The sequence below is a fragment of the Bos indicus x Bos taurus genome, chromosome 5 (assembly GCF_003369695.1).
Source record: "Bos indicus x Bos taurus breed Angus x Brahman F1 hybrid chromosome 5, Bos_hybrid_MaternalHap_v2.0, whole genome shotgun sequence".
Classification (NCBI taxonomy): Eukaryota; Metazoa; Chordata; class Mammalia; order Artiodactyla; family Bovidae; genus Bos; species Bos indicus x Bos taurus.
The window spans coordinates 37,362,078-37,387,402 of NC_040080.1; the positions used below are offsets into that span (position 1 = coordinate 37,362,078).

The window sequence follows — 25,325 nt, forward strand, 5'->3', positions numbered from 1 at the left end:
ACTCCATCTGAATTCTTAGCTCAGGATGGCAGAGAAGCCTCAACTGCCCGACTGCCTTTGAGTCTTCTATTTTTATGGGACTCCTGTGGTACAGAATTAAATTTGTTTTTCTCCTATTAATCCGTCTTATGTCAACTGAATTATTAGAGCAGCCAAAGAACCTAGAAGGTTAAAAGGAAAATCTTTCATCCCCTATAAAAGGGAGTTAACTTACGCATTACCTAGATTTTTTAAATGGATAGAAACTGAATAATTTAAAATCCCCCAAACCATCCCTGTGCTACTGTGCTAGGATGACTACAAGTAGGTACCTCAGGAACACTCAGGGCTTGCAAAGGGTGGGAGCAGGGGTTAGAGGTACAAGATAAGACTGGCAACAGAGCATCAGGCTCCCTGGCTCAGCTGCCATCAGAGTAGTGCCAAATTTATCTGTGGGTTGTATCAGGCTTCTGCTTAAGACTCACTCGAAGAAAGAGTTGCAGGGTTTTAAAAACTGAAAACCACTGTTCTGCCATATATAAAGAATTCCCTTTACCTCCATTAATTTCAACCAACAGAAATACACACAGACCCCTTATGACACGTAGGTCCAAGGCAACCTCTGAAGATGTTCTAGAATTCATCTACATAGGGCGCCTTTGAGGAAAGGGGGATTCTTAGTGGTACTGGCTTTCCCTAAAGTGACACACTGTCAGTGCAAGTTTCCAGAACTCTCATGAGAGGCCCCAAATCCCTGACGAGGAGTGGGGAGGGACGTGTACTGGAAAGGTGAAATAAAGTCTCTGACAATGAACTGCACACACATAAAATGAGTTATACATCTCCTACCCAGGGGAGTGAAGAAAGCCACTGACGCAACGAGGAAGCCCAGCACCAGTCCGACACACAGCATGCAGAGCGTGAGGACTCCAAATCGCCACCAAGCAGCTACCAAGAAAATTCCACCGATGCTTCCGGCGATGGCTGTCACAATCAGGCGGACTGCACAAGGAGAGTGGATGGACAGTTAAATCAGAGCTTCTCAGATGCATGCTCAGATGTGCTAACGTTACCAAAGCCAGCCTAGACTAGCCTTTCTCTGGGTCGGGCACCAAGTGTGCATCAGCAGTGCCATGAAACCAACATGGAGAGGCCCTCTCTAGGGAGCGTCTGAGACTGGAAACCAGCCGGGAGCTAAGCCTCTGAGGATGAGTGACAGGCATGGTCTGGTACAACCTCTATCTGGGACTGTGGAAGAAGGGGTGACAAGCATTCTGTTGAGCATGACAAGGAAGGAGGGTTGTGTTTGTTCTGAGGTAAAGAAAATCCTAACACTCTGTTGTAAATGTCATATTGTCAATATACCACATAGCTGGAACACAGGCTTATAATCCACATGGCCCCTCATTTCCCTGAGTACCAAGGAATTCCCCATGCAGATTAAAAACCTTGGAGAGAAGGTCTGAAGGAGTAGTTCAGAAGATGTGTAGAGCATAGGTGGCCAGTTATTTTACACACATAGGCGAACAGCACACTCAGTACTGGTCAACCTATACAAGGGGTGCTGGGTGCAAATAGCACCCTGCTTTCTGAACCTCCATCAAACTATATTATGTTCACTTACCATCATACTTCATAGGTGTCAGTCTTGTAATCAGTATATAAAAGAAGAATCCCATGAAGATAAAGCCTATAAAGAATAGTTCTAGTAGCAGACCACCAAGAAAGCAAAAAAAAAAAAAAGCTACAGTTAGTAAATGCAATTTAAATGTCTAATCTACAAATACATTCTTCAGTCCCCAGAATGTATACATGAAGGCATTCAAAGAAAAGAAATAATTATCTAAAAGGCAGGAAAAGTTCAGAAGTCATTGGGAGTAAATATTTTTATTAAATGGGTACAAATTAAAGTATTAACTATTGGATACATTTTTTGTATATAGGTCAGTTTTGATTGATCAGTTAATTGTTAATTTCATAGCTTGGTTTAATATATTTATAGTCTTGATTTAAAACAAAAATAGTACATTTGCTATTATGTCTGATCTGAAATTACACACTAGATTTCAGTTCATTGTGCTCACTCAACCACATCCTACTCTGTGGCTCCATGGACTGAAGCCTGCCAGACTCCTCTGCCCATGAAAACTTCCAGGCAAGAATACCGGAGTGGGGTGCCATTTCCTACCACAGGGGATCTTCCCAACCCAGGCATCGAACCCACATCTCTTGTGTCTTCTGCATTGGCAGGTGGAAGTGCCACCTGGGAGCCCTTCATTACATGAGCAAAAATAGAATTTGAAAGGCTTAAAAAATATATTCCAAAGCAAAATGTGACTTTTATGTCTTCTTTTAACTCATCCTCTCTTGTTTAGTATGAACATCGACTATTGTCTTTAACCATAAAACCTAGTAGTATCTTTTAAACTCTACATACACAGCTTAACAATTAAATTCTGTACTATAGGGTCATTCTACATTTTGAGCAATTAAATATTCTTCACAATATCCTCTTCTCAATTAAGATAAAAAAGGTAGCAATGGAAGGAAAGGAGTTGCTGTTTCAAACAACTTATCAGTTCAAACAGTTTTCTAAGATGAGGATGACGTTCACTCTCCCCTTGTTATAACATTATATCCCCTGTTAATGAATTACATGAAGGGTTCATTTTTTATTTTTTAGTAACTACAAACATTAGGCTCAATGGGTAAAGAATCCATCTGCAATGCAGGAAACACAGGAGAGTTAAGACCCCCTGGAGGAGGAAATGGCAACGTGCTCCAGTGTTCTTGCCTGGAAATCCCATGGACAGAGAAGCCTGGTGGGCTACAGTCGATGGGGTTGCAAAGAGTCGGACATGACTGAGTGACTAAGCACTCATGCAAACGTTAGTTATACAAAAGGTAATCCAAAGAATTCAAGTCAACTTAATAAGCACATTTCATATTCTCCTCCCTTCACTGGGTTTCACTGAGCAGATCGTGGAGTTCCCACTTGCGGTTTGAACCTCCCAGGGTTGTACAGACATTTCAACCTCACTGATCTGCAGCCTGATTTGTGCAAAACCACGTCCATCACCATCACCAAAATCCACATATATTTTGTATACAGACATTCTGATTTCTAATTAGTAATCTTTGGTTAACTAGTCATTCTAGCAATTGATAAAGGTGGATGCACAAATCAAACTTTATACCCTGCTTAATAAGAGGAGTTTGCACTCCCTAGTGGAGAAAAGAGAAAAAATTAAAATGCACTGTAATTCAGTAAAATGTTTACTAAAAGACCCCAGCTACAAATCAATGAAAATAGTGGAGATAACCAGTTGCTTACTCTCCTTACAGGTCATAAACTCCCCAGCAGCATTTCAGGGGAAAAAAAAACAAACCACAAGGCATGTAAGTAGCAACTATCTTAGACAAAATACCTGTTTTCCAGAATCTGTGTCCAAAGAAACAGATGAAGAGGCCAAGCAGGGCAAAAAGAGTGAAGAAGACTTTGGTAGATACTCTTCCTAAAAGGAGTAAAAATTAAGTGGATAATACATCCAGTTTGACACTTTGTATCTATTTAGTACAGAACAAAAGCTTCATGAAAAAAATGTAGAGTGAAGTGATAATTTATTCCATAGGTATATAAGTTATTTTAGAAACATTCTTGCCACCTCTAGTGACTTTATGTGGGTGATGAATACCAATGGCTGCAGGTCCCACAGAAAAAGAAATCAGACAACGCTGATTCCTCATAAGGGTCTGCAATTCTACCTGCGACACGTTTGGGGAAGGGAATGGAGGAAAAGAGAAGGAAAGAGCGTGTGCCTAAAACAAATAATTCTGTTTCTTCACAAAGAAACTAGAAGAAAAAGAAAGGAGAGAGTGGGGAGGGAGAACTATGGCATCAAGGGAATAAGACACACCAATTGCATGCAACGTACAGACCTCATGTGAAACCTGACTCAAACCAATGAACGGTGAAAAACAAGACTGGGAAGAGGTAAACACTGGCTGTTAATTTGATGCCATTAAGGAATTACCTTCAATATTTTTCATTGAAACTCGTATTAATGCTACTGTGGCTATTTTTAATAGCCCTTTTCTTTAAGACACACATACCAAAATTCCATAAGCAAAATGACCATTAGGTACCTGCTCTAAAAAAATCCAGGGATAAAGGAGGGTGGAGGGGCAGAGACACGGGTGGGTGTATAACTGAAACAAGATAACAGCCATGAATCAAAATTGTTAAGGCTGGATAATGGTATATGAAAGTTCACCGAAGTTTTCCCTAACAAACGAAGTTAACCGAAACTCACAATAAAATAAAAGAACATGTATTATTCTACAAGTCACGCGTGAACAAGTCACTACCGATTTTATCAATTACGCATTATCAATTTATGCTCTGCATAAAAAAATATAGCTTAATAACTAATGATAAAGCACAATATGCTCCCTGAAGCAGAAGAATCTAATCCTGTGATCCTCAAGCAGTGCAAACTTAAATACAAAAACTAGAATTCAAAAGATAAACCCTACTGAAGGGAAAAATAGGCCCACTAAATTCACCACCATCATGACTCCTCTGAGATAAACACAAGAAAATAATTTCTGAACTAAAAATAAAAACCCAGCACCTACACAAACTTATGTGAGGTATTTACAAACCAACTACAAGCCAACACACACAAAATACTCAAGCATTCCAGTGGATACCATGAAGACCTAGATAGACTATCTTTTAGATAAAGAACACAAGATAAAAGGCCAGAACGTGCAGGGCATAGAGTATAGCTACATATCAGTTTCTCTGTGAATGAAGAGCTGAAAGGAAAGATGAAATGAGAGTTACTGCCACATCCTGCTTATTTCAGACCTATTTGTTGTTGTTCGGAGAAGGCAATGGCACCCCACTCCAGTACTCTTGCCTGGGAAATCCCATGGACGGAGGAGCCTGGTAGGCTGTGGTCCATGGGGTCTCGAAGAGTCAGACACGACTGAGCGACTTCACTTTCACTTTTCACTTTCATGCATTGGAGAAGGAAATGGCAACCCATTCCAGTGTTCTTTCCTGGAGAATCCCAGAGACAGGGGAGCCTGGTGGGCTGCCGTCTATGGGGTCGCACAGAGTCAGACATGACTGACTCGACTTAGCAGCACCAGCAGCACCAGCAGCAGTTGCTAATTCACGTCCAACTCCTGGCAACCCCATGGACTACGGCACACCAAGCTTCCCTGTCCTTCACCATTTCCCGAAGCTTGCTCAAACTTATGTCCATTGATTTGGTGATGCCATCCAACCATCTAATCCTCTGTCGCCCCCTTCTCCTCCTGCCCTGTGATTGACTGCTGCTCTACAATTCAATCATTATAACAAAAACATGCAGTTTAGTGGGATAATTTTTTCAAGTGAAAATCTAGTGGAAGTTTCCAACAAGTACAATCGCCAGAGACAGCAAGTGGCCTGATAAAAACTGACCCAGTTTAGATAGGTTCCTCCAGGACATTAGACAGCAGAGGGGAACTAAGAATCTCCGATCACAACACCAGGAAGGAAAGAGAGAGAAAGTCAAACATATAAGCAAACCAGAGAGGAGACAAGGTTTCATAAGTAGAACTGAGAGGTAAAATAGAGAGTGGGAGGGGAGGATGGAGGAGAGCCAACGTTTCCAGTGTTTTTAGTCATCACAGCATCGCTATAGGTTATGGCATAGGCAACAGTTTTAATTAAATGGCAAAAAAGAGGGGATCCGTGTATATACGTACGGTTGATTCACTTTGCTCTACAGCAGAAAATAACACAACACTGTAAAGCAACTATACGCCAATAAATTTTTTTTTTTTTTTAATGAGGTAACGTGGATACATCCTCCCTACTCCAAGCTCAGGAAGGTCATCCTAGTGTGCATCGAGGTTGAAAAGGAAAGTGATAGAACTCACATGACCGGGAGGGTTCCACCCTGAGTTGAAGGAACAATCAGATGGGACCTTTCCCTCTCCTCCATCTAAAGTGGAAAGACAGGGCCCAGAGTGCTCTGATCAGGAGGGGCCCTGGTGCAAAGAGTTCAGGGGAAAAGGAACATAAAAACCCAGACGAGATCTAGCTTAGCCATCAAACCACAGAACTTATATCTGCCTGGTTTCTTGCACTGTATCTCTCAAGGCTCTTGCACGTGGCACTGGAAAACTGGGTGGGATACAGCTCTAGCAGAGAAGAGCAAAAATTAATCCCTGCTTGAACACAACCCAAAGACTTTATTTACGTACTTATTTTATTTTTTGGCCACACTGTGCACCTCGTAGGATCTTAGTTCCCCAACCAGGGATTGAACTAGGGCCTCAGTAGCGAAAGCGCCAAGTCCTAGCCACTGGGCCACCAGGGAATTCCCACAACCAACAGACTTTATTCTTTATAGAAAACTCCTTGAAAGAGCTCTTTGAACTCTTTCTCCAATTTCTTTACTCCTATTTGTTCTTGAACATACTCCAATCAGGCTCTTCTGAAACACTCCCAAGGGCACCAGCAGCCTCCAGTTGTTGCTACATCCAAAGGTCTTTTTCCAGTCTCTTTCTTAGCTGGCCCATCAGCTCAGTCCCGAGACCCCCTCCTTTTTCCTACAGCTATGAACATGAAAGAAATGATAAATAGAGCAAAATGCCATTTGGCAAACCCGCTGGTAATATTTCAGGCAAGTTCACTGGATCCTCCAGCCAACAAGTGAAGAATTTGAGAAGCGGTTATTTGCCTGCATTTGAAGTATCTCTCCGAAAGGGAAAAATGGTTACTTCTCAGTGGAGAAACCTGGCAGACACCCCTAACCAAGTACTCAGGATCATGACCACCAGGAATGGAACAGACAGACATCAGGTGTCTGCAGAGAATGACACTCCATCACTTCTTTTGTATTCCTGCCAAAAATGTATCATCTGAACTTAGTTAGGAGGAAACATCAGATAAACCCAATTTGAAGACTTTCTACAAAAATAAATACTAACCTGTATGCCTCAAAAAGGTAAAGTTTTTTGAAAGACAAAAACAGACTAAGAAATTATTTCAGATTAAAGAAGATAAAGCACCATATAATACTGAAGTGGACCCCAGACCAGAAAAAAATTTTTTCCTTTGGTTATAAAGGACATTAGTGGAACAAACAATGAAATTTGACATCTATAGATTAAGTAACAGTAGTATATCAATGTTCATTTTATTTTGATAATGTCACTATGGCTGTATAAGGAACAGAAATATTTTAGGGTGAAAGGGTCTTTATGTCTGCAACTTACTCTCAAATGCTTCAGGGGGAAAACATGTAGATATGTGTGTATGTCTAGATAAAGCATGAAAAGCAAACAGCAAACATGTTAACTAACATTTGAGGAATGTTGGTGAAGATTATACAGAATTCTTTGAATTATTTTTACATCTTTTCTGTTTCAGAATAAAATGCTAAATACACACACACAGGATGATGTTACAACACCCTGAGTGCCATTGTCCTCTCTCTCCTGGACACTATGATGGCCTCCTCATCAATCTCCCTATTTCTGCTCTTGCCCCTGATTTTTCTCAAGAAAAGCACCAGAGTGATCCCATTAAAATATGAGACTGATCATAGTATTATTTGCTCAGGCCCTCCAATGCTTTTTCATTGCACTCGGAATAAAAGCTGTAGCTCAAAGGAGGACCTGTGAGGCTGCCCGCTCCTGCAGCCACACCAGCAGGCTCCCAGTTGAGGGCTCTGTGCTGGCTGTCTCCTCGGCCTGGCAACCCACTCCCCACCCCAGACATGGGCATGGCTCCTCGCCTTGCCATGGGTCTCCCCCTAAAGCTACCAGTTCAGTAAGGACTTCCCTAGCTAGCTTCTCAAATTCTCTCGCCCTCACTGGTTATCTCCCTTTCCTACTTAATTCTTGCTCCTTAGTCCTCATCACTTATCTTGGGTACTGTGTATTTTACAAATGTCTTTTGCCTGCCTCCTTCCCCCACCACTAAAATGCAGGCTCCAGGAGGGCAGGTATTTTGTCCATTTTGTTCACTCCTCTATCCCAGTGCCTAGAGCACAGAGCAGAGTAACACAGGTGCTCAGGAGGCGTGTGCTTAATGCATGAATGAATAAACGAGACAAAAGCACTTGTAAATATCCTGAGGTTCTTTACTAGTTGATAAAGCTCTTCAAGGCCAAAGAAGAAAGTTCACAGTTGAAATCTACATACTCACCAAGGGAAGAACAATTACCCTCCTCTGCCTCAAAGCTGCAAGCGTACGTGTGAGTGGGCACGTAAGCTGTGGACGTGTTTAGAAATGGATCCCGAACGATGACGTTGTAAATGACACCCTGTCCCCGGAGAGAGGAGAAGGAAACACTTGTCTTATCGTCAGCTGTGAGGGTGACCACCTGAAGCCAAAAATAATGCTTGATTAGTGTTTAAAAAAATCAAACCCCACAAGCTTTTCTATTATAACCCCACCTACATGTGCTATTAAATTCTAGTATGAAAGCATTGTTCTTGTTTAAATCCTACACCAGGCCATTTGACTTTTTTTTAATGTATTGAAGTACAGATGATTTACAATGTTGTGTTAATTTCTGCTATAAAGCAAAGTCACTCAGTTATACACACATATATTTTTTTCATCTTCTTTTCTATTCTGGTTTATCACAGGATACTGAATATAGTTCCCTGTGCTATACCTCGGGCTTCCCAGGTGGTGCTAGTGGTAAAGAACTCGCCTGCCAATGCAGGAGACTTAAGAGATATTGGTTTGATCCCTGGGTCAGGAAGATCCCCTGGAGGAGGGCATGGCAACCCACTCCACTATTCTTGCCTGGAGAATCCCCATAGACAGAGGAGCCTGGAAAGCTACAGTCCATAGGGTCGCTGAGCCAGACTAGACCGAAGTGACTTAGCAGGCATGCACTTGCTATACATAGCAGTTTGTTATCTATCCATCCTATATATAATAGTTTACCAACTCATTTGGTCGAAAGATTACCCTACACAGTCTGTTCGTGCTGACATGATCAAGCTCTTACACAAAAACATCGAAAGACTTTGCATATGTTAATAATTGAAGTAAAATGTGATATAATGATTAAGTAAAATGTACTAGTTAGGACGAAGTAAAAGAATTTTTCCCATCTGCTGCTGCTGCTAAGTCGCTTCAGTCGTGTCCGACTCTGTGCGACCCCATAGATGGCAGCCCACCAGGCTCCCCCATCCCTGGGATTCTCCAGGCAAGAACACTGGAGTGGGTTGCCATTTCCTTCTCCAATGCATGAAGTGAAAAGTGAAAGTGAAGTTGGTCAGTCGTGTCCAACTCTTCGCAACCCCATGGACTGCAGCCCACCAGGCTCTTCTATCCATGGGATTTTCCAGGCAAGAGTACTGGAGAGGGGTGCCATTGCCTTCTCCACTGCTAGACTATAAAAGACATAAGGGCAGAAACCTTATACATCCTGCTCACTAGTCTCCTGTCAATACTCCAAACAGAGTGAGGGCCCAACAAACACTAGTGATCACTGAGAGCCAGTGCCAACAAAGGTCGTGGGGGTTAACAGCTCACAGAGAGCACCCACTTATTTTGTCTAACAGGCATAAGAAAAATTACATATAGCCGTGTTATCTTCTAGTCCTTCACTTCAATAATTCCCTTTTAAAGGTTGGTTTTTAAAAATTGTATTTATTTTTAATTGGAGGATAATTGTTTTATAATACTGTGATGGTTCCTACCAGACATTAACATGAATCAGCCATAGTTATACACGTGTCCCCCGCTCCTGGAACTCCTTCCCACCTCCCAGCCCTTTAGGTTGTCACAGAGTACAGGGTTGAGCTCCCTGCATCACACAGCCAAGTCTCACTAGCTGTCCATTTTACACATGGTAATGTATATGTTTGAATGCTACTCTCTCAATTCGTCGTCCCACCTTCTCCTTTCTCCACTGTGTCCACAAGTCTGTTTTCTATATCTGCATCTCCACTGCTGCCCTGCAGATCGGTCCATCAGCACCAGCTTTCTAGATTCCATATCTATGCATTAATATATAATATTTGTTTTTCTGACTGACTTACACTCTGTGTAATAGGTGTTCATCCACCTCATTAGCACTGACTCATGCCCTAGGTATTGTAAATAGGGCTGCAATGAACCCTGGGGTACATGTGTCTTTTTTTAAATTCTGGTTTTCTCAGAGTATATGCTCAGTAGTGGGATTGTTGGGTTATATGGTGAGCTATATCAATTTACATTCCCACCAACAATGCAAAAGGGTTCCCTTTTCTCCACACACTCTCCAGCATTTATTGTTTGTAAATTTTGGGATGATGGTCATTCAGGCCAGTGTAAGGTAGTATCTCATGAGATCTCATTGTAGTTTTGATTTGTATTTCTCTAATAATGAGAGATGTTGAGCATGTTTTCCTGTGTTTATTAGCCATCCGCAAGTCCTCTTTGGAGAACTGTCTGTTTAGCTCTTCTGCTCTCTTTTTGATTGGGTTGTCTGTTTTTCTGGTATTGAGCTGCTTATATATTTTGAAAATTAATTATTTGTCAGTTATTTCATTTGCTATTACTTTCTCCCATTCTGAGGGTTGTCTTTTCACCTTGTTTATAGTTTCCTTTGCTCTGCAAAAGCTTTTAAGTTTAATGAGGTCCCATTTATTTTTTTAATTTCCATTACTTTAGGAGGTGGGTCATAGAGGATCTTGCTTTGATTTATGTCAAGGAGTGTACTGCCTATGTTTTCTTCTAAGAGTTTTATAGTTTCTGGCCTTACATTTAAGTCTTTAATCCATTTTGAGTTTATTTTCATGTATGGTGTTAGGAGGTGTTCTAGTTTCATTCTTTTAGATAGGGGATACATGTAATAAAAACAAAAGCTCCACTTAGCCCTCACACACAGATAGGTTCCTACTAACAGAAGAGAGAAAACTATAATATTAAGAGTTTCAGGGGTGAATAATTAGAAGCTTCTTAGAAGCTGGCAGTCCAGTGGTTAGGACTCTGGGTTCTCACTGCCAAGGGTCTGGGTTTGATCCCAGTTGGGGAACTAGGAACTTAGTCCTGCGCTAAGCTGTGCATTACAGCCTAAAATTTAAAAAAAAGCAACCTAAAAAGACTCTGTTATATGACGTTTTATATGCTTCATGAGAATAAAAGTGGTCTTTGAAATTTCCTATGTACAAAGGCAAACTTTTCGAATTGAGCTCCTAATTTGTGAATAATCACAATATTTTTAAATTTAATTAATTATATTGGCTGTGCTGGGTGTTAGTTGTGACATCCAGGACCTTCGTTCTTTGTTGCGGCATGTGGAATCTTTAGTTGCAGCACATGGGATCTAGTTCCCTGACCAGGGATCAAACCCAGATCCCCTGCATCAGAAGCACAGAGTCCTAGCCACTGGATCACCAGGGAAGGCCCACAGCTGCCCTATTTCAATTGCTTCCTTCTATATAATCTGGTAGTCTGCAACTTTCTGGGAAGATCATAACAGTCTGGAAAAATGCTCCTCACTAACTATCAGACTGACAGATGTCCTTGTTTATCAGACTGATATCAGGTACCTTTTAAGACATAAAGACAAAATCCTGCCCTCCACAGAAATGATTGAGAGTATAAGTCTCAAACTTTAATGTGCAGAGGAATCACCTGGGGATCGTAAAATACAGACGCTGATTCTGTAGGTCTGGGGTGGACCCTAAGAATCTATGACTCTAACAAATTCCCACGTGATGCCAGTGCTGCCAGCCTATACCCCCACACTTGAGGAGTAGCAAGAGTTTTCAGGGGTTCAAAAGCTCAGAGAAAATTTTTGCTGCAAGTTACAAACTTTGTACTTGCATTTAAATAGTAAGGATAATGCATATATCTTTAAATAGTTTCACATTATTTCTTCTCAAAACACTATACACTTTATATTTCCCAACTTTTTAAATCTAATAGTTATGGGAGTACATAGAAAATGACCACCCACTTCCACCCATAGTTCAAGATAACCAGCCACAGTCATGGCTGCAACAAAACATAACAAAATTTACATGCACCTCCTCAAAAGCCAATGTTACTCTGGGATGTCACTGGAATTGACTCCCAAGATGACAATGAAATCAAAGAGGATAAAATGAGAATCCTAGAAAGACCAAGAAAACAGTAAAAATAGTAATAATAATAAGCTCCTGGTAGCTTCTCCCCTTCTCAGCTCTTACAAAGGTGTCACAGTCTGGCTACAGGAATTACAGGCATCAGACTTACCTTGACAGCATTGGCCTGCACCTGAGGCACCTCGGCCATCCTCTGCAGATGTCTCAGCAACACCTCTTCAGTGAGGTCGTTCTCGGGCAGAAAATACTGATAGACATCATACTGCAACCTCCACCTGGAGTCCGGGCCCATCTTGACGTCACATGACGGAGGATCTGCGCCTCTAAAATCAACCAACAAAGCTGAACATTAATCTCTCATGCTACAAATCTCATCTACTAATGTAAAAAGGAATCAAAACTTCAAACTTCTGCAACAGCGATTCCCAGTTTGGCATCACTAAGGAAAGAGAAGTGGTATGTATGGTTAATTAACCAGATATGAGTATCAGTCAGGCTGCATCAGCTGCCAGCTTAGCTACGTGTTGGCCGTGTGTATGTGGGCAAGTCACTGAATCTCAACAACCCTTAGGGCACCACTCGGTAAAATAAGAACAACAGCCCCTTCTTCATAAAATTCTAAGGATTAAATGACATAGAACATAGAGTATTCAGTAGCACTGTGAATGATACACAGAGAGTATTCAAATGTTATCTATCATTACTCTTAAAGTAGAAATTAGGGCAGAGTTTTAATTAAAAGAATAAATCCTTACAAACATAGGCATGTTTCAAAGCTGCAGAATGCTTTCTTTTTTAATGTTTATTTATTTGGCTACATCCGGTTTTTGTTGCCACACATGGGATATTTGGTTGTAACGTGTGAACTCTTAGTTGAGGCATGCGGGTCTAGTTCCCTGAACAGGGATCAAACCCCAGCCTCCTGCACTGGGAGCACGGAGTCTTAGCCACTGGACCACCAGAGGAGTCCCCAAAATGCTTTCTATATTTAAAATTCTTTACAAAAACTAAGATGTACTTCTAAGCTCCTAATAAAGACAACATTTGGCTCTTCATAAGAAAGGAGGGAAACAATACTAACTGTAAACGACACTTTACGTATTAACAACAAAGCTTAAATTACTTCTGTTTGGGGAAAAAAAAAAAAGCAGTTCAAGTCTGCTAAGGAGAACTATGGATTTTGAGAGAATTTACTCAGTCTACACAACAGTGAGTCATGCTTATCCTAAAAAGAGTTTTGGGAGTTGGGAGACAGACATACCTCGCATAGCCTAGGTTTGCTGGAGCAAATTTGATAGTTGTTTCAAAGAAATTATACTCCAAGTAAATGTTTGGATCGATATCTACATCAAATTCCAAATTACAGCCACCAGGGATAGGATCTGGATGGGAAATCAGGAAGTTACTAAGAATTCTTATATATTCAAAGCACACTCAGAAAAACAGAACCCCACTCTTACAAGAACACCCAACACAGAAGTTCAGTGGAGAGCTTCTAGCTTTGTACTACCTCATGGACTGAGGGTAAAGTTATATGAGGTAATGGGCTGTGGAAGACCTTTTCTGTACAGAGCCAGATAGTAAATGTTTTAGAAGCTGTTCAGACTCTCTGGTCTCTGTGGCAGCTACTCAACCCTGCCCCGTGGCAGGAAAGCAACCTGATATGTTGCAACCTGATATGTTACATATCACAACAGATGATATGTAAGTGAACGGCTGTGTCCCAATAAGACTTTATGCACAAAACAGGCCGTGAGCTGGCTTTGCCTTGTGCTCTGCAGTTCGCCAACCTCTGCTTTAGAGTTGAAAACATCAGAAGAGACAGCGATTCTGAAGCTGGGGTCCAAGAATGGGTTTCAGGAGCCCCGTGAACACCTGGAAATTGTATGCCAACTGTTGAATATGTGCATTTCCTAAACACATTTTCTTTAGATTCTGAGAAGGTTTCATTAGATCCTGGTAAATAGAAAAAGGGTGTCCACTTTTCACTTAACTCTTTCAACAGGAAGAAAGATGGTGTCAACCTCTCCTCCTCGCTGGAAGAGTCTTTGTGTATACATAAAAGAGGAAAAAATAAAAGATCTCAAGAACCCCAGGTTCATGTATTAGACACAGCATGTGCACAATTAAACACAAAATAAATTTGGGGTATTTGCATGCCTGCATGCTAAGCCGCTTCAGTTGTGTCTGACTCTTTGTGACCCTGTGGACCATAGCCCACCTGGCTCCTCTGTCCATGGGATTCTCTAGGCAAGAATACTGGAGTGGGTTGCTATGCCCTCCTTCAAGGGATTTTCCCAGCCCAGGGATCAAACCCGCATCTCCTGCATTGGTAGGCAGGTTCTTTAACACTAACACCACCTGGGAATCCCCTTAGGGTATTTAATTTACATTCATAATATGGTTAAAACAGCTCTTATTAGGAATCCTATTCACAACCTTTAACCAAGACAAAACTTAAAGAAGTCACTTGACATTAGTTCAATTCCATGCAAAGAACTGTGTGTGGTGGGCTCAAGAGGAGAAGTTTAGACACAAGAAGGTAAACCAGTTTAAAGTACTTTAAGATCTCAGCTTCATAAACTCATTCAATCGCTCCCACAGCTGGTTCTTAATTTCCATCAACTGCTGGAATTCTGCAGCTCCGCAATGGAGACACCCAGTGTGCACCGCTTCCCAGTGGACTCTGCCCCAGAATTCTATGCTCTTCTTTCACACTCTTCTTTTCCTGTATTTACAAACATTTACCACACCCGAGAAAAGCATGTGTACTGTAACTGACACTCCACTGCTCATTAATTTTCTTTGTATACGGACCTTGATGAAAGCTTGACATCTATCATTTTTTTTAAATCAAGTGATTACCCTTTGGCTATATATATCTGTTTTTCTTCAACTCCCATCACTTTTTGGAATTCTACCTCCTTTTCTAGTTATTGCAACCTCGCCTTCCCTTTACCACCAAACTTCAAGAGAATGTAAATCTCCTCCCTTCACCTTCACTCCTCAATCACTACGATCTGGTTTTCATCCTCATGGTGTCACTAAAATGACTCTCATTAAAGGCCACCACTGACTCTGGATTGTGCCACCATAGGGACATTTTCAGTCACTCTCTTGACCTCTCTGCAAAGTCCTATTTACCACTTCTTATAATGCTGGGCATCCAGTCTCTTTTCTCACTGTCCTGTCTACTCCTTAGTCTTCTAATTATTCTTCAGCAAAACTGTGGCAGGCACTAGGAAATTATTTGCTATAATTTTCCTCCCTAAATCTCTAAGTTCATGCCTGGATGACCTCACTCACTTCCATGACTTTACTAACAGCTATTCTGCTGTTCAGTTGGATATCTAACCCCACTCCTCCACCCTAGGCCCTTATTTTCAGCTGCCTACTATGCAAGTCCATCCAGATGTCCTAAAAGTGTCTCAGAGTCAACGTGCCAAACTGAAGTCACCATGTAACCCCATCCCAACCACCTAGGACATCCAGCACCACAAATACCCCATCTGATCACTATTCTGATCATCTCCAAGCTGCCCAAATGGGAAGTCTGTGCTCCCCACTTTTAATAATCCATAACCACTGGTCATTGTATCTTGTGATTCCATATTCCAAATTTCTCAAATCCAGCCTGTCCTCTCTATCCCCTTCTCAGGGCCTCTGTTCAGATCTTCATTTCTCATTTTGAGTCCTGAAAGTTGTATTGTCTTGACTTTGTTATGCCCCCTCCAATCCACTCCCCGCATTGCTTCTAGGGTTAACCTTTTGAGAGAGGAAAGGCATCAGGTCATTTCCTCTGCTTCAAAAGTCTCTCTGCTGCCTCAGCAAAGAGTGAAGACCTCACATTATAAACTAGGACCTTCCCACTCTGGCTCCAGCCACATCCACTGTCCACCATTCTCCAAATACCCCATTCTTCTCCCACACCTTCCTTGGCCTAGAACCATCAACTAATGTGTGAGAACTATGTCTTGCCCTTTTTTTTTTTAATTTATTTTCAATTGAAGGATAATTGCTTTACAATATTGTATTGGTCTCAGCCATACATCAACATGAATCAACCCCTCCTCTTGACATGTCTGTCACAGTTTCTCCAAGGGCTCCTTCAGTGTTTTCCAAATGAAGACATGTGTTCTTCTAGTCCTAGTCCCTTCCTGGGCTTTCACTCATCATGCTAATTCTCTGACTCCCCTGCTGTTAAAACCTTTCTAATTCAAAGTACTATACTTATAATAAACACTTTTAATAGGATTATAGTTATCTCTAAATTCTCACCCACAAGTCCTGCATTCTGGACAGTAATAAGGAGTTGATGATAGAAAGGTTACCGCTTTCCGAGTAGGACAGTGGAATGGCCACATTTTGGACAGGCTCAGGGTCTAATGTCTCCAAGTGCCAAGTGCACATACTCTGCTCTGGTCTAAGAATGGAAACCAGTCCTTTGTCAGTGCCCGTCTCCGAGGCATTAGGAAGGAGAGTCTGCAACAAGGAAAGAAGAGTCATTGTGAATTAGCAGTTGAACAAAGTGCTTCAATGCCAGAGTGAATCTAGTGTGCATGCCCTATTCTAAAGCTTCTCAAAACCAAAAAGGGGTAAAAAAGACCTTCCTCAGATGATTAAAGAATTATTTTCACTTCTATGTGCGTGTACCCACAAATACACTGGAAGAATTATTTAAAATATACACTCTTTGATCAGGAATAGCAGATACACAATAACATTCCCAAGCTTTTCAGTCCCTTCAGTTAGGATTCACTATGTCAAGTACTTGGCTTCATGGGTGTTACTAGTGGTAAAAACTTGCCTGCCAATGCAGGAGACATAAGAGATGAGGGTACGATCCCTGGTTTGGGAGGATACCCTGGAGGAAGGGATGGCAACCCACTCCAGTATTCTTGTCTGGAGAATTCCACAGACAGAAGAGCCTAGCAGGCTACAGTCGATGGGGTCAACAAAGAGTCAGACAAGACTGAATTGACTTCGCACACATTTCAAGTACTAAGACTACTGGGTTAAGGACTTCCATGGACATGACAAAACTAAAACAGTTTAGTAACAAGTCTGATGTCCTTTATTCAACGGAACACCACTGATGGATTGGGGGAGGACAGGGCCTCACTAGATGTGGAGCATGCTTCCCAAGGGATGTGGGGCATGAACTAGCTTTTTAGAGCATTAGAAGAGCATGCTCGGTTAGGAGGTTGGGATTTAGTCAGAAGACGAGCAAGTCCTATTTTCTAGGGTAAAGTGAGCTGGCTAGGCTGAGCTGGAGGATTGTGATCAGTGTAAGTTAGGTTTCCTTGACAGGCATTCCCTGTAAGTGCAGTCTTAGGTTTAGATTTGTGACGTGGGCCAAGTCACTAGGGTGGCCTCCATTCGTGGTCCCAATATACAAATTAACTTGACCACTACCAAGACAAAAAATAGAAGCTCTGCCCCCGAAGAGTTCAGTCCTTGAAAAGTTTTTTAAAAAACAGAGTTATAATTTACATATTATAAATTACACATAGAGTATACCAATATACATTTTGATAAATGCAGGCACCTGGGAAACCATCACCAAGACAGTGAACACAGAGATCATTTTCTTTATGCCCTGTTCTTACTCTTCCTTACACCCCCATACTCTCTCATCCCCTTCCCCCATCTGCTGGGAAAGCTTCTTGAATAACAAAGTACTAAAGTTGAGAGGTAGTAGATTCAGAGTGTTTTCTTAAAGTTAAGGAAAAGACCCTGATGCTGCAAAAGATTGCGGGCAAGAGGAGAAGAGGGTGACAGAGGATGAGATGGTTAGATGACATCACTGACTCGATGGACATGAGTTTGAGCAAACTTTGGCAGATAGTGAAGGACAGGGAAGCCTGGTGGGCTGCAGTCCATGGGATCACAAAGACTCAAACACAACTGAGCAACTGAACAAGAAGGAAATGGGAAGAAAAAAGAGCCACATGAGTTTCAATTTGACAAGCATAAGAGAAAATGACCAAGGAACTTAAGGGTCAGAAGTTTCAAAGAACTCACTGCCAAGATGACCCCAAAACTCCAAGATGCCACAAGTCATCAGGAAGTTACAACAGAAACAGCTCTCTTCATGCAGACTACTCCCTTCTAGACTTATGCACAGTTCTGGTTATCATCTTCTCAGCAGTATAAATTTAGTGAGAACTAAAGGCAGCCCAAGAAAGGAACATGGTTATCATTAAGGATAACTAAGTGGCAGCCCACTCCAGTACTCTTCCTGGAAAATCCCATGGACGGAGGAGCCTGGTAGGCTGCAGTCCATGGGGTCACAAAGAGTCGGACAGGACTGAGCGACTTCACTTTCACTTTTCACTTTCATGCACTGGAGAAGGAAATGGCAACCCACTCCAGCGTTCTTGCCTGGAGAATCCCAGGGACGGTGGAGCCTGGTGGGCTGCCGTCTATGGGGTCGCACAGAGTCGGACACGACTGAAGCGACTTAGCAGCAGCAAGATCCTTTCTGCATGAAAACTGAGACCCAAGATGCTGCTCATCCAGGCCACTTTTGTCACATCAGTCATGCAGGTACCCCGTCACCTAAAGGGTTTCTTTAGGTGAAGGGGTTTCTTCACCGTTTCTTCCAAAGTAAAGATAAACATTAGGACTGCTTGGACAAACTGTTACAAGAATTAAATTAACTACATGGAAAATCAAATGCAAGGGGTCCTAACTAGGAGGCTCAATGCATTTCCAGAGACCCCCATGTAATTATACAGATGTAGTCATACATTCTGCCAGGTAGAGAGTCCACGATTTCAGCAGACACCAAGTCTTTGGCCCCAGGAGCTCAAGGATCACTGGTCTAGCACACACTGGGCATGCAATAAATATAACTGCATTTTTTTCTCCATCCCGTCTCTTCCTTCAAACGTTGTCTTTGCTGTGATGTTATTAAGAAGGAAATCGTCTTTGCTGTGATGTTATTAAGAAGGAAGTCATCTATGTGCCATTTTACTGTGTCTCCTAGGTAAGTGCCTGAATAGAAAGTTTCCCTTTGAATTTAGTGCCATAAAAAAACTTGGCTTCCCCCTGAAGAATGAGAATGTTTTTTCCTTCTAAGAAAGTTATGAAATTCAACATGCTTTGATTTCTGCTCTGGCTGCAAAGAACTCCCGGAAAATCAATGAATGGGTCATATACACTATTATATCTTCAACTAGTATAATTTATTTTTTCCTCGTTTCCTCGATCAAACCCTTCTACTTCTAGTCTATTACTTTTTGGCTGTGCTGGGTCTGAATTGCTGCATGGGCTTTTCTCTACTTGTGGCGAGCAGGGACTACTCTCTAGTTGCAGGGCATAGGCTTCTCATGATGGTGGCTTCCCTTGTGGCAGAGCACCAGCTCTAGGGTGCTCAGGCTGCAGCAGGTGCAGCACATGGGCTCGCTAGTTGTGGCTCCCAGGCTCTAGAGCACAGCTCAACAGTTCTGGCGCATGGGCTTAGTTGTGCTCCGTGGCATGTAGGATCTTCCTGAATCAGGGATTGAACCCATGTCTCTTGCATTGGCAGGAGGACTCTTTACCACAGAGCCTGCAGGAAAGCCCCCATATCTAGTCTATCAAACCACCACACACACACACACATCTTCAAAACGTTTGTGGTAGGGGCAGGAAGGCAGGAACAAAAATTATAAAACACTTAGTGTGAAAGACACAACGACCAATGTCCATAAAATATATAGAGACTGGATGAAGACAGCTTCGTTTAGCAAATTCCAGAATAATAGAAGGTAGGCTTGTGCTGTGCTGAGTTTCTCAGTCGTGTCTGACCCTTTGCGACCCCCATGGACTGTAGCCCGCCAGGCTCCTCTGTCCATGGGGATTCTCCAGGCAAGAATATTGGAGTCCATTGCCATACCCTCCTTCAGGGGGATCTTCCCAACCCAGGAATCGAACCAGGGTCTCCTGCACTGCAGGCGGACTCTTTACCAGCTGAGCTACAAGGGAAGCCAAAAGGTAGGCTGAGGACAGACAAAAATGCAGTACAACTTCATACAGAGTGAAATTCATGTATTAGTCTAAGGGGTCATATGGACTAAAAATAAGTAGGTCTGTAAAGGGTAACAGAAATGGCAAAGCCTTAATGGCTTCAGCTGATTCAGGATATTTGAAAACTTCCCAGAGACGAGGTTGAGGCTCAGGGGTTTAGTGAGGACCTCTGTAAGAGGGTCCCAAATGCTGCTGGGAGCACAGCACTGCTCTGGTTAAACTAAGAGTTAGGATTCTTTTGTTTCAATGAAACTCTAAAGAATAAAGCTGATCCTATTACGTGTCTTAGTAAACTTCAAGGCTAATGGCTAAAAGACCACAGAAATCCATTAAAATGTATTCTGAGGTAAAAACCACTGAGGACCCAGTAGAATTAAGAAAAAGAAAAGGTGGGAAATATGGGGAAAGCTTAACTGCAGGCAGGAGACATTTGGTACAAGCTGCCCTCCCCCCAAACTCAGCAGCATCACCCCTTTTAGGTCAGAGGTCACTATTCAAGAAAGGCGTGAAATATTCACCTCCTAGCCAGCCTAATGACAGGACTCAATCTTGATCTTTTAAAAATTTAACACATAAAGAGGCGTTAATTTCTAATGCTCACACTAAATACAAGATACCAAACTGTGGAAATGACTTTTATGGAAGTAACTCTTTGTACTTACCTCAGAAAAAGAAATTGTTGTATTCTGATACTGTGAGTGTATTTGGAAAAGAACAAAAGTGACATTGCTGGAAATATGACGCAAAATAGCTTCCTCTGGAAAGGGCTTCTTGAGCTCCAGGTATCTAAATTTCCCCACAGAAAATTCCAGAAGACCTACAAGGGGAGAAATGTTTCATTATAACATTCATACCTCTCTGTAACCAATTTGTAGGAATTGTATACTTAAACACACATGCAAGGTTAATTTAATCCTCAGAAAAAACTGTTGAGCCCTATTCACTAATGAGGACAATGAAGCTTAAAAGGCAGAAGCAGCAACCCCTCAACCCCCTCATAAACCTCCCCCCACCCACGCCCAAGGTGACTCATCTGGGAAGGGTGGAACTGAGAACTGAAGGGGAAGAAAGGTTATTTCCAAAGATGCAAACACCAGGATGTTCAAGGTGCTCGGCTTCCAGAGCCCAGGAAAATCCCTCTTTTGGTAGCAGCAATAACAGCTCTATTCAGAACAGAATCCCTGAATTTAAGGATTAACAGCCCTCATGAGTTACCACCGATTGTAAGTGCACTGGTACTAAAGAATATATTCTGAAATCAGTCCAGAAATTAAAAGACGCTTACTCCTTGGAAGGAAAGTTATGACCAACCTAGATAGCATATTCAAAAGCAGAGACATTACTTTGCCAACAAAGGTCCATCTAGTCAAGGCTATGGTTTTTCCAGTGGTCATGTATGGATGTGAGAGTTGGACTGTGAAGAAGGCTGAGCGCCAAAGAATTGATGCCTTTGAACTGTGGTGTTGGAGAAGACTCTTGAGAGTCCCTTGGACTGCAAGGAGATCCAACCAGTCCATTCTAAAGGAGATCAGTCCTGGGTGCTCTTTGGGAGGAATGATGCTAAAGCTGAAACTCCAGTACTTTGGCCACCTCATGCGAAGAGTTGACTCATTGGAAAAGACTCTGATGTTGGGAGGGATTGGGGGCAGGAGAAGGGGACGATAGAGGATGAGATGGTTGGATGGCATCACTGACTCGATGGACGTGAGTTTGAGTGAACTCCGGGAGTTGGTGATAGATAGGGAGGCCTGGCGTGCTGTAATTTATAGGGTCACAAAGAGTCGGACATGACTGAGTGACTGAACTGAACTGAGAGAGACACATCTGGCTTCAGTTTTATCCCACCCTTTACTAGCTATGTGATCTCAGAAAAGTTACTTAATTCCCTTAAACCTCAATGTCTTCATCTGTCTAATAGGACTATATTACTCAGCTTGTAAAGGAAAGTGTCATCAATGTGGGCAAAAATGTATATTGAGTGTCCACACCAGGTACTTCATGAAAAACAGGTCTTCAAGGAGTTTTTTGTTTGTTGAAGGATCGAGTTCAGAGTCCACATAAAAGGTAGGCTATAACGAGTTTTCCAACACCTCATCTAGGCTTTCCCACCTGCTGACCTGCCTCCACTGTCTGGATGTATTTCATTCACTCTGTGTGTCTTCCTTGTAGCTGCTCACCACTTCTCTTCTTTTCCAACCTAATTCTCAAGGAATCCACTAAATGGCTGCTTTGACTTCTGTGTGGTTCTGGGTTCCCATCTCACCCTCTGCCCTAGAGTCAGTGTATCTCTGCATAAACAGCAGAGTTCACAAGCATTATATAAGCTGGCTTGTGTGTCGGAGTCTAAAAATAAACAAAAAGATTTCAATTTAATATAGATGAAAAGGAGTCGATGAGGTAAAGATTATATTCACCAGAGTCTTAGAGTGGATTAATCTTTTTTTTTTTTAAAGAAAGAAATTTGAGTCAGTTGGAGCTGAATGAAACACTCCAGACACTAAATAACTTCCTAACTCATTCTTATGTACCATTTCCAAAGAAAACTAACTTTTTCAATACTTTCTGCTGTTTTTGTTGTTAACAGCAAGTACTCCATCTGGATGATTAAAAAACAAGTAACAGCAAGTACTCCATCTGGATGTTGTTAACAGCAAGTACTCCATCTGGATGATTAAAAAAAAGAGACTATTAAGAAAGGCTAACCAAGAAAGCCAAACAGAACATATAAATAGTGGATGAGAATAAAGGTTTTTGTTGTTGTTGTTGTTTAGTTCCTAAGTTGAATCCAACTCTTTGCAACCCCCTGGACTGTAGCCCATCAGATTCCTCTGTCCATGGGATTTCCCAGGCAAAAATATGGGAGTGGGCTGCCATTTCCTTCCTCAGAGGATCTTCCCAACCTGGGAATAGAACCCATGTCTCCTGCTTGGCAGACACTGAGCCACCCGAGAGGCCCAGAATAAAAGTTACTCTCTAGAGTACCTTTGTAACTTAATTCTTTAACTGATGACAAAAGGTTATTTGTGGTTATAATTTCTAAAAATCCAGAGAAAATTTTAATGAATGTGGTGTATTTTTTATTTATGTAACAAGAAAGACATTTCATCTTTTATGTGGAACAAAACTCCAGCCCAAATAGAGGTAAAAATATTAACAAGTGACTAATAGAATCAACAGAAAAAGTGGTGAGTTTCCTGTTTTGTTTTTTTAAAGGGAGTAAGGAAAGCACTTTAATATATCCTAGGCCTTCCCATCACCATGATTACTCTATTGTGCTCAGTCTCTAAGTCATGTCCAACTCTTTGCGACCCCATGGATGTTAGCCCACTATCCATGGGATTTCTCAGGCAAGAACACTGGAGCAGGTTGCCCTTTCCGTCTCCAGATTACTTTACGAGGAAACCAAAATTATATATAAAATTAAGTGGATCTCAGGAAATGGCCCTAAAAACCTTTCATGTTTTGCACTTTAATTTTGGTATCATCCATCCGCCATCTTCCAAGTCTTAAAATTATCCATAAATTCTAGTCTGCAAAACTCAGAGCAGGATCAATTTGTTTTCCTAGGAATCAATTAGATTTCCATCCTTGAACTGTCCACAGCACTCAGTTCATTTACTGGCCTGCATTTTCTAGTTACATTTTCAGTTTTTGTGTTTTCAGAGCCTCCCCACTCCATTTTCTCTATTTGACAAATATTTATTTAAGTATTCTGCTGAACTAGTCACTCTGCCTCTTGGGTATTGTGACCAAAACTGATGTAAGCAAATTCATAAAGGTTATTATCACTTAACACTTAAATTTGCACCTAAGCCTGTCTTGGAAACTCTTTTGATAATCTTTATCTCTGTCTCCCATTACATGGGCCTTGAATCAAAATGCTCTGTAGAACCTTTCAGTCAGTTCAGTCACTCAGTCATGTCCAGCTCCTTGTGACCCCATGGACTGCAGCACGCCAGGCTTCCCTGTCCATCACCAACTCTCAGAGCTTGCACAAACTCATGTCCATTGAGTTGGTGATGCCATCCAACTATCCCATCCTCTGTTGTCCCCTTCTCCTCCTGCCTTCAATCTTTCCCAGCATCAGGGTCTTTTCCAGTGAGGCAATTCTTCGCATCAAGTGGCCAAAGGATTGGAGTTTCAGCTTCAGCATCTGTCCTTCCAATGAGTATTCAGGACTGATTTCCTTTAGGATTGACTGATTTGATCTTCTTGCAATCCAAGGGACTCTCAAGAATCTTCTCCAACACCACAGTTCAAAAGCATCAATTCTTCAGTGCTCAGTTTTCTTTACAGTCCAACTCTCACATCCATACATGACTACTGGAAAAACCATTTCTAAACTTTACAAGCCCTAAAAGAGATTGATGCTATCAACTAGTGAAATCTTGGTTTTCTTAACCTTTCCTTAATCTATCACAACTCAGAAATACTTGGAGAAGCAAAAACTTCCAGTGATTTAAAAGACAGAAGGGAAAGACACAACCATAGAAATAAAAATATATTACTAAACAACTGGTAACTTAACAAAATAACTAGAGGTAATAAAAGTAGGTATTTCTGGGAACGTATGCTAAGTGATTTTTCTTTTCTTTTTTTTTTTTGGACTATGTGATCTTAGTTCCACAACAGGGACTGAACATGGGCCCTCCCCACTGAAAGTGCAGAGTTCTAACCACTAGAGCATCAGAGAATTCTCCCAAGTTTTCTTTACACATTTTATTGTTTATAAAATTTCTACAGTGATCATGAGGTGTTCTTACCAGAAAGAAAATGCACAATCTGGAGAAAATCTCCTTCTTTGATGGCACTCAAAACACAAGTTCTACCTTAACTCTTCTTCTGAAACTTATAAAATAGGGACACATCCAACCTAGATAAAATGGCGACACTCTCAACGCTTCTGTCACTTATGTTCTTCCCTCAAAATGGTAACATTTTTTTCAGATCATATATAACCATATTTAAAAAGGCTGATCATATTTAAAAATAAGATCATGCCATCACTTCATGGCAAATAGATGGGGAAAGAATGGAAATAGTGAGAGACTTTATTTTCTTGGGTTCCAAAATCACTGCAGATGGTGACTGCAGCCATGAAATTAAAAGATGCTTGCTCTTTGGAAGAAAAGCTATGACAAACCTAGACAGCGTATTAAAAAGCACAGACATTACTTTGCCAACAAAGGTGTGTATAGTCAAAACTATGATTTTTTTCAGTAGTAATGTAT

The 25,325-nt window shown here is 41.6% G+C and overlaps 1 protein-coding gene across 1 annotated transcript in view; it reads right to left on the minus strand.

Moving 5' to 3' along the window:
* TM7SF3 (transmembrane 7 superfamily member 3) overlaps positions 1-25,325 on the minus strand; it is a 41,968-nt gene that overhangs the window by 9,048 nt on the left and 7,595 nt on the right. Inside the window, exons 2-9 of the mRNA XM_027541582.1 lie at positions 20,757-20,911; positions 16,413-16,563; positions 13,343-13,463; positions 12,233-12,404; positions 8,195-8,372; positions 3,408-3,494; positions 1,604-1,684; positions 829-981 (exon numbers count right to left, since the gene is read on the minus strand). Coding sequence (XP_027397383.1) covers positions 829-981; positions 1,604-1,684; positions 3,408-3,494; positions 8,195-8,372; positions 12,233-12,404; positions 13,343-13,463; positions 16,413-16,563; positions 20,757-20,911 — 1,098 coding nt within the window. The remainder of the gene's footprint in view (positions 1-828; positions 982-1,603; positions 1,685-3,407; positions 3,495-8,194; positions 8,373-12,232; positions 12,405-13,342; positions 13,464-16,412; positions 16,564-20,756; positions 20,912-25,325) is intronic.